This window comes from Solanum tuberosum, unplaced genomic scaffold, assembly GCF_000226075.1.
Source record: "Solanum tuberosum cultivar DM 1-3 516 R44 unplaced genomic scaffold, SolTub_3.0 scf00284, whole genome shotgun sequence".
Classification (NCBI taxonomy): Eukaryota; Viridiplantae; Streptophyta; class Magnoliopsida; order Solanales; family Solanaceae; genus Solanum; species Solanum tuberosum.
In genome coordinates, this window is record NW_006239212.1 from 503,743 (window position 1) to 513,869 (window position 10,127).

Genomic DNA, 10,127 nt, shown 5'->3' on the forward strand with positions numbered 1-10,127 from the left:
ATTGAAGTGCTTTTGGATTATGAAATTGTTGAGAGAAAAATAAAATAACTTATTAAATTTGTACCTTCTTTATTTTTCATAATAATAATCTACTTTTCCTTATACAACTTTTGTCTGCCACATCATACTTATGCCTTATGCATGGTAAAAAAATTCCTTGATAATTAACTCAAAAATAGCGCAATACTTAGGTGTGTTTTTGTCGTTTCAGTCCTCAGTCTTCTTCCTCTTTGTTTTCTTGAATCTATATTTTTACAAGGAGATGACTGATATGGTTATCATTCTGCCAAAGACATTAATTTTGGACCCAAGAAAACAGAACAAAAAAGGGGAAAATCAAACACTAGTTTATAATCGATAAACATAGTAACCAAAACAAAAATGAAGAAGGCCAAAGCGGAAGCATTAGATATGTGTAATTGTATGCCTAGATTAAGTCCAGAGCAGCCCGTCTTCCTCGTGCCGCTATCTGAGCGCGAATTTGAGCTGCTATAAGCCGGTCATGATCATCATTCACTGAATTTATCATTTCCACCGCCGCATTCGCATGGGAATTCCGACTTGGATTTGAATTTGGATTTGGACGCTGCAGCTGTTTGGGGAATACACCGACTTCAGGACTAATTATCGCACAGTTCAAGTGTGAAGCGAAATCACACCCACCGCAATAGTAGAACCAGTTGTCATTGTTCATCATTACAGAGCAGATATCGCAAACATATTCGCTATCCTTAGGATAACCGTATTGGATCTCCAATTGATGCGTGTGTTTATCAACAAGTATGGAGCTAGGACAGGATGCACATTGCAAGTGTATATCAAAATCACAATCAGCACAGTTATAGCAAAATCCATTTCCAACAGAGCCACAAGCATTGCAAAAATAGGAACCACTCGTGTAAGACGGAATTTGGTGAAGGGTCAATGGGTGCGAAGGATGAGACGAGTGATTGAGAATACGCGGAGCATTAAAGCAGTTTTCATGGAGGAAATATTGGCAGGTGTTGCAGCCGTAGAAAGGCTTGTTAGTATTGTTTGGTTGCTCACAAGCATTGCAAGTGAGAGTTTCAGTTGGATTGGCAATTAGTTTCAAGATGTGGTCATGGCTGAAGTGTTGTTTACCCGCATTTGTACCCCCGTTCAGTCTTCCCATTGTGTTTTATTTTTTCCTTTGTAATTTTGTTGTGTAATATACTCCTGGAGAGTTAAGTAACTGCATATTTATAGACATTTCAATTAAACTATATGATACAATAATTTTGCGACGTTGTTTCGTTTGGACGACTTTAACTTCGATGCATATTTCCTTTTTCTTTTACCAACTAATAAGTCGTCTCCGACATTAACAACTAGCTGCTATACATTGTCTACGTACTAAAATGGGGACGAACATCTTTGTGTTTTGACTTTGACTAAAATGGCGCCGAGCATCTTAATTTGTATAATCGTATTCACAAGTTAACATGACCACATTGTCTCCTTCCACCACTTTGCATTCATGTTTTTTCCCCTTTATTAATAGCAACAATTTGGCCAGTTGCTATTCAAAAGTATATCTGTAAGCATATTGACTTGCTTGGCGCTCTTATCGAATGGCTACTATAAATTAATGGCGGGCATCTTCCTATAATTTGACAGCGTCTAAATGTTGCCCTTCTAAATACTCCTTTTTTTAGGTCTTGGGTTCGAGCCCTGCAAATAGAATCACCTTTAACGTTTGAGAATATTTTGTCCTAAACATGAGATTTTTCAATGTGAATCCAAATTTAGTCATGTGGCGATTGGATTATATATATATACACACACGTGGTCGTCTCTGTGATTAAACTGTAAAATTGGATCCACCAAATTCGGCAAATTGATAACTTTGGGAAGTCAACTGTATTGAGGTTCATGGATGTTACGGTGACAGTCCACTGTTAGGCTTTTTGCTCTTTGCAAGTTGGCATTTTCATCATTCATTATCCTAGTGTTGACTAATACTTTTAAATTCATTTTAGTTTGATTATCGTAATGTCTCCCCACACGAAGAGTCATATATGTCTGCTTGATTCTCAGCTTACATTAGAATAGGTTGTCTATATCATATTCCATGGAATACGGCCCTTTTTCAAGCTTCTCAAGTTGATTCTCATCCCTTAATTCTTTTAACCTTTTTGGTGTCGTGATTTTTCGAAGCCTGAATTTGTAGTTTGTAGTTTTGGATTCTAATCTTATTAAATTATATTAGATTCTAAATCAATTATTTGCACACATGCAATGAATTTTTAGAACAAATAATACAGAGTTTGAATTAAAGTTACTTATTGATAAAAAATATAACCGAAGTACTCTAGCTTCGTCCCTTCTTAATTATAATATGGCAAAAAACTGCACTTTTAACCCTTGTGTTATAGGGCTAGTCCATATTAGTCCTACTGTTAGTTGTTCGCACAAATCGTGTTGGAACAGTACTGTTGCGATGAGCGTCGTTTACAATTTTAAAAACTAAGGCTTAAAGCATAGGCAAATTGTGAACTTAATCTTATTATTCTACGCCCAAGTTCAAAGGCACCTATTTGATTCATTTATCAACCAGGGCAGATGCACGATAGAAAGGGTCACTAATTTTGGCTTAAACTTCGTAGATGTGTTTAAAAATCTACCAAATATATGTAAATATTAAATTTTGATAAAAGATGTACTTGTGTTATAGGGCTAGTCCATATCTCATTTTAATTCAACTAGATGATATAACTTGGCGACGTTGTTTCCTTTGGACGACTTTGCTTCGATGCATATTTCCTTTTTCTTTTACTAACTAATTAGTCGTTTCCGACATTAACAATTTGGCCAATTGATTGACTAACTGGTACGTACTAAAATGGGGCAGAGCATCTTCATATTCACGAGTTAAATGTGTTGAAACAATCAAGATTGTGATGGACGGGTAAGTACTCCTTCATCCTTAATTAAATATCTCTTGAATAAGAAATCACCTTTATTAGAGACCGTTTTATCCACAATGTGAAATTTCCCGTATCTGGATAGAAAAATATAAGGTAATTGTGTTGAGGTTCACCGAAGTTTCGCGGTAGACTTTTTGCTCTTTGCAAGTTGGGATTTCATCGAGAAAATGATCAAAATGGTCCTTAGAAGGATTACTTTATTTTGATCCTTAACATATTCCACATGATCTATATGGTCCTTAAGGTATTATAAAATTATTATATTCTAAATTGATAATTGTATACATACAATGAATTTTTAGGACAAATAATATTGAATTTTAATTTAGGGAAAATGGTCAAAAATATCCCTCAACTTTGGTTTATTAGTTGACTATCCCCTTACCGTTAAAATGAAGTTATTCTTACCCCTGCCGTTATTAATTGCATCATTTATGCCCCTATGTTGACGGAAATTCCCAAATTGACTTAAATTAACCCGAATTCTTTTAAATAACCCATTCCCCATTTTAAATCCATGCACTGACCAGTCTAAAAACCTAACCCAATAAATATTTAACCTATTTTCCTTACCCATTCTTTCAAAAGATCTCAAATCCCACAAGAAATATTTAGCAGTAAATAAACCATTGTCATTAAGGATCACTAAAGTCTCATATTCATTTGTTTTTGTAGAAGTACCAACGAAAATGATCCTAGTCTCATATTCATTTGTACGGATGCGGCTCTTGTCCAGTGCCTTTACCATCCAGTTGGTTCGGTCCCCCTTTAATCTGCTGCCATTTGTCACATAATGATGTCAATAATTATTTAACCAAAACAATCTCTTAATCCATGGTTAAGCTACAGTTGTTTTCTTTTTTTTCAACTTTTTTTTTCACGTTCTTTCCAAAAATCATTTAATTTCCATCACAAACCCAATTTCTTTCAAACTAAAAACTCCATTATTTTCATATTATTTAATGACTCTTCCCAAATTTCTCTATACATTCAACTTCTTAACAAAATTGAAGTGTATTACAATGGCCACAAGAAATTTCTAAAGCTAAATAATATTATTGTTCTTGTTTTTCGCTATCAGACGGTTAAGAGAGAGTAAGAGATTTCTTCCATTATTATATAGGTGTTCGTTAATACGAGATGAAAAACTGTATAGTAACTTAGTTTTTCTCAGTTAACCAAGAACACGAAATTATTGTTTCTCAACTACTAAGTGCAAATAGCTTCTCCCCATTTACTTTCACTCTTATCACTTTTTAAGGCGTAAGCAATACAAGCCAAAATGCACCAAAAGAAATGACTTTTGACAATCAAATAAGCAACACAAAATTCAAGCCAAATACACCAAAAGAACTCTCTGTTATTGCCTCCCAAATCTCAATTAAATTATCAATTGTCAATATGATGACAATAAGCTGCCACAAGATTGTTCCAAAAAAAATAAATAACTGTTGGGAAAACAAATTTCAACAACCACGAGTGGGTTATGGCCTTGACGCCAAAAAATGGAAAGAAAAAACTTAATTCACAGATGCGAAAGTCAATTGCACACTGGAATAAAGTCTATGAAAGAAAATAACAATGCCAAAGAAGTACACATCTCAACTTTGAGATCATGATTATGATCACTTAAATCACCATCACCATGTAACCTCTGCTTTGATGAAGGTGCCGCAATCAATGTTGAGAATACTTGTTAAAATCAGGAAATGAAACATCCTGCAATTGATATATTATGTGGCGAATAACATCACTTATTAGAAATATACATATATATATGCAAAGTATTAAAAGTTCTGTTCACTAACTCTTGAAGAGTTGAGTCAAACTTTCATTAGATGAATATCCTTGAGACAACTGAGAAGGACACAATGGACGAAAGCTTCCTTCTGTCACGTCCTATAATTTAAAACATAACATAAGTTTCACATTATTATAATAAACAAGAAATAAATGAGATGTCGTGAGATACCATAGCGTTTGATGTATCTAATAAAGGTGTATAAACTTTTGGATCAATGTCTTTTTCTTCTAGAATGGCATCCATCTTGTTTATATTTGTAACATCTTTTGTCCACCTCTTTAGTATATATTGTATGGGAATCCTATCCTTTATATTCAATGTGTCCAGGATCTTTAAAGCATGCCTACATAGTATACCCAAAAATTCAATCAATTTACAGCTGCAAGAAATTTGAGTTATTGATCTCTTAACAGTCACGACATACTCCTTAACACTTCCAAGCGCGCTAACATTATTATAGGTACATAACTCTCCTTCATTATAGGAGTCATTTACTGAAATCAGTAATGACCTTTCCCATTCACTTTGGAACATGTCAAATATATATCGTTGGGGTGTATACTTCCCTAGAATGAATCAATAAAGGAAGTTTAACCTTCAAAATAGGTATTCTTTGAGTCATGTCAAAATTAGACTTATTCTCATTGGTGCGCTTTGATCTTTCAAAATGCTTAAAAAATTGAACAATATCCAAATCTGATTTCAAATATCCTCTTAAAGATCCATTAAAACTCTCACTTAATTGTGTGCTTCGCATACCTACTGAGAATGTATTTCTTCCGTATGTCATGGACCATTTCTCTCTTTTAGCAAATGTGGTTTTCAGCCAGCTGTTATCCGCAAGATCATATTTGTCAAGCATTTCCTGCCATGCACTTAAGAAATCCTCTTCATACTCATAATCATAAAGCAATTTGCTAATTTTTTTTTGGAAATGATGCATTATCTCTAAAAATATGACTAAGATGTTTAAACGCATTCTTTTCCAAGTGCCACACACAAATTAAGGCGATGATACGTCTGTGGCATTACTAATGAGATAGCAGAATCTTGATCAGTAAAAAATGTTTATGGATTATCTGCAGACATAATCCTAAAGAATATATTAAAAAGCCATTCAAATGATTCAGTTGATTCTTCATATAAAAGGGCTGCACCAAATATAACCATTTCCCTATTATTATTCAAACCAACAAACAATGCCAAAGGTCGATACTCTTTATTTGTTCTATATGTTGTATCAAAGGAAACAATATCTCCATAAATCTTATAATCTCTTATCATCTTTCCATCGGCCCAGAATACATTAGTTATCAAACCATCATCATCTAATTGTAAAGAAAATCGAAAAGCAAGATCTTCAAGTATTCTTTTCTCAAAATAGTCTACCAAACTACGAGCCACTCCATGTTTCAAGCTTTCTTTTCTTTTATCCCGAAGATAATTCTTTTGATCTCTCTTTGTGTAACCTAGAAAAGATTCTCCTCTAACTTGACGAGCAGCATAATCAAATGAAGCTTTAGGACGTATTCCTGAATCATCTAATAAGTCAATTTCATATGCTTGAGCAACTTTTATCTTTCTTTGTGAGGGTAACAAATGAGCCACAGAAGGAGAAACAAGAGGATGATTATGTTTTTCTTCAAATGAAGTGATGCGAAACATTTCATTTGATTGACGATTAATAATAATATGAGCTAAGCACCCCGTTCTAGTTTCCTGCCTATGTTTTTGAACCACCATATCTCGTTTGATTTTGTTTTTATACCCTTCTTTATAACATGTAAATTAAACTTTCTTGAATTCACATACCCTTGGGTTTGTTTTTGTTAGCATATTCTTTCCTTATGCTAAAACCAATTGCACTAGCGTATTCATTATAGTAATCATATGCATGCTCATCCGAATTGAATTCCAGTCCAAGTTTTATGGACAAATTACATTCACTTTGAGACTCACTTGATCCAATCTCCATAAATCTAAAATACAAAGAGTATATATAAGATAAATAATCGATAATCTTAAAGCTAAAGAGAAATGCAATCTTAAATTTAAGAAAATTGACATAACTTATATGGGGGGAATAATACGTGAGATGAGACTATACATGATTCTAATTTCAAGGAATGAATAGAAAGAAAACTTAGGCATCATGTTTTGTATATACTTGGCGGGAATATTTTTGGCTAACAAGAAACATGGAGTGAACCCAACTTAGAAAAATCTATATATCTATATAAAGCTGGATCTTCATTCCGCTGATATGGCATGTCTCAATGATCAGAAAAGACATTTTTCTATTTTTCTTAGAATTTAGGCAATTTTCCCTATTTCCCTATTTTTTACACAATTATATCATTAACTATTAATTATTAATTATTAATTAATGGCCAATTATAACTTCCTAAAAATAAAGAATCCCAAAAGGCTATCAATTTTGCCCGTTTTAAATTGCATTAATTAATGGTCAATTATAACTTCCTAAAAATAAAGAATCCCAAAAGGCTATCAATTTTACCCGTTTTAAATTGCATCTTTTATACCATGTTTTAACTCTCATTTGATTCTCCATAATCAACATTTACTTCTCCATAATTAGTGTGCTTGATTATGGAAAAAATAGTTACCAAATTTCATTAAAAAAATACATTCACTTAATTGCAATCCTTTAATGAAAAAGATAATGCAACATTCATTTCAGAATTCTACTACATAATAATGCAATATTTCAGAATTCTGACACAATTCCTTTATTTTCCTTTTGGAACTACTTTCTCCTTACTCTTATTTTTTCATTTTATATCTCTTCCTTTATTCTCTCTATTTGGCATTGGAATATTTTATTTTTGTATTCATATTTTATTTATCTTAAGCAATGTATTTTAATTGTTTGCAGGTTATAATTTTTTTTTCTCTTTATTGATTTCTCAGAGGAGTCGAAACATGATCAAGTAGTTGTTTAATCATGCTTTTGGTTGGTGTTCTAAAAAAAATATATAGTGATTTTTCATTGTTGATAAGATTGATAAATTGTAATTACATAATAATTTTTTCTTCATGAATAAAAAAATAGTTATTGTCGTTTAAATTTCTTATTGCAGATCACGATCACATAGATATGTAATGTTACCAAGACCACAAAGTTATATATTAGTTTTTCATTATTGATTGTAATTACTCATATAATCGATTCATCGTAAATTATTTTTTTCTTCCAATTGTCTATTTACTTTTTCACCGCAGATTATATGAAAATATAATGTTACCGGCGACAACATATATAAAGAGAGAAGATTTATTAATTAAGCAAGATTAGCTTCATTCATGTGGGATTTTTCTTTTGCAGATCAGTAAGCGCTTTCATCTTCTTTTTTTAATTATTATTTTTATACGATACACATAGTGAGAAAATAATATGAGAGATGTATGACTATCATGGTGGACCAGTGAAAATTCTATTTTGAAATTGCTTACGAAAACATTTGCCAAGTTTCTTATTTGCTTGTATTTATTTGTGTATTGAAACAATAAAAAGTATCGAAAAATATATATGGCCATAACTCATTTTACGTTATTAAAAATTATGCCACTATTTTTTATACTTATCGAAAATGAACTATTAGGATCAAATAGATTGTAGTAGAAATTGTCTTAGAGTGTATAAAACTGAGAAAATTAATAATTAAACAAGTAACTATATAAAATTAAATAAATCTGAAATTTATTTGATACAATTAAGAAAGTGTTTATTTGTTCTTTTTGTTTATATTATAAAAACTTTAAAAAATTATACTTTATCATTTTTGCAGGGTGTGACATTCATCCTTTCTATATTTGCAAGGTGTAATATTCATAACCTTCTAAAATAGGAAAAAGTACAAAAATATGTATATATTCGAAAAAATTTGTAAGGATAAAGTCAAATAATAAGTGCATAAGAGATAATAATATAATCAAATATTTAAAAGATAAAATAAAAGTTACAATGATTATGTAAAAATAGAAATCAAAGGAAATAACGTTTTGTAAATTTGTAGAAACAAAATACAATTTTTATAATAAATATTGTCAAATAAAGTAAAATTTTATTAGAAATATTTGAATAAATTTGTTATAAAATATTTTAAAACCGCGCGTAGCGTGGCCAAATTCACGTAGAATAATATACAAAAACTCTTATTAGTTCACAACAACAAAACTCTAAAGTCACTTTCAAAACTAGGCTAATTTCAGAGGGCATATGATATTAGTGATTTTCGACAACTTCAATTCAATTGATTTTGCAAGTCTACATGGTTGAACACTTGAACTTCACATACATAGCACAAACAAACATAATTCTAACAACATGTTATTCTTATTTCTTACATATCCCAACCTATCTAATAAATCTCAACTAGAATTTTTCTACCATCATATTTACCTTACCTTAACTAAAAGTAACACTCATTATAGCCATGCAACTCCTCTCCATCCCATCAAAGACACAAAAATCAAAGGTTATCATTTCAATCCCACCAATTATCAAGCTTGTTATTGTTTCTTTTAAGAATGCTTTATCATGTTCTTTTAGTATTAACTATGGCTTCTTCAATTTTGGGAATAACCTTTCTACCTTTTTAGATAAGAGTAAGATTTGCGTACTAGCTATTCTTCACATATCCTACTTATGAGATTACACTAAATATATTGTTGATTTTCGACAACTTCAAAGTGACATTCTACATTGATATTCCAACAACTTCAAGTTGTAACTTCACATGCACCATTGTTAGAAAATGTTTGTGAACTTTATTAAATTTATGCTGTGTACTTAAGAATATTAAATACTCACATTTTCGGAATTTCATTTTTACATAATATACCCATAAGATCTAACTGAAACATTTTATCGAACACATTGCGTACACTTTTTCACACTGAAAGTTGCAACTACAAGAAGAGTGTAAGAACAACGAATAACAAACCTGCTTTTGTGTTGTCTCTTCTTGTCGAGAAAAAAATATGTTCACCAACTGATTTTTTTTGATCTTTTTGATCTTCTGTTGTTGTCACTAGTAAATGATTTAGGGTGTGTTTGGTATGAATTTCTCATGTTTGGTTGGGTTAAATGTTTTGGAAAATGTTTTTCAAATCAACTCATTTTCCTCAAATTTAAGAAAAATGACTTCCCTTCAAAACTTAAGGAAAATTTTTCAAAACTCTCTTTCAACTTCAAATTGCAATTACTTTTTTGTTGAAACAATCAATTTATTTTGTCCCTACCCTCAAACCAGCCCCTCAACCACCCCTCCCAAAAAAAAATAAAAAATTAAAGCTTATTTTTACATTTAATATGTTTACCCCACCCTCACCCCTACCCCACCCCCTTTCAC

The 10,127-nt window shown here is 31.5% G+C and overlaps 1 protein-coding gene across 1 annotated transcript in view; it reads right to left on the reverse strand.

The window, feature by feature from the left end:
• Nucleotides 1-323: 323 nt before the first annotated feature.
• LOC102578150 (uncharacterized) overlaps nt 324-10,127 on the reverse strand; it is a 13,085-nt gene continuing 3,281 nt past the window's right edge. The window contains exon 2 of the mRNA XM_006359123.2: nt 324-469. Coding sequence (XP_006359185.2) covers nt 428-469 — 42 coding nt within the window. The 3' untranslated portion in view covers nt 324-427. The remainder of the gene's footprint in view (nt 470-10,127) is intronic.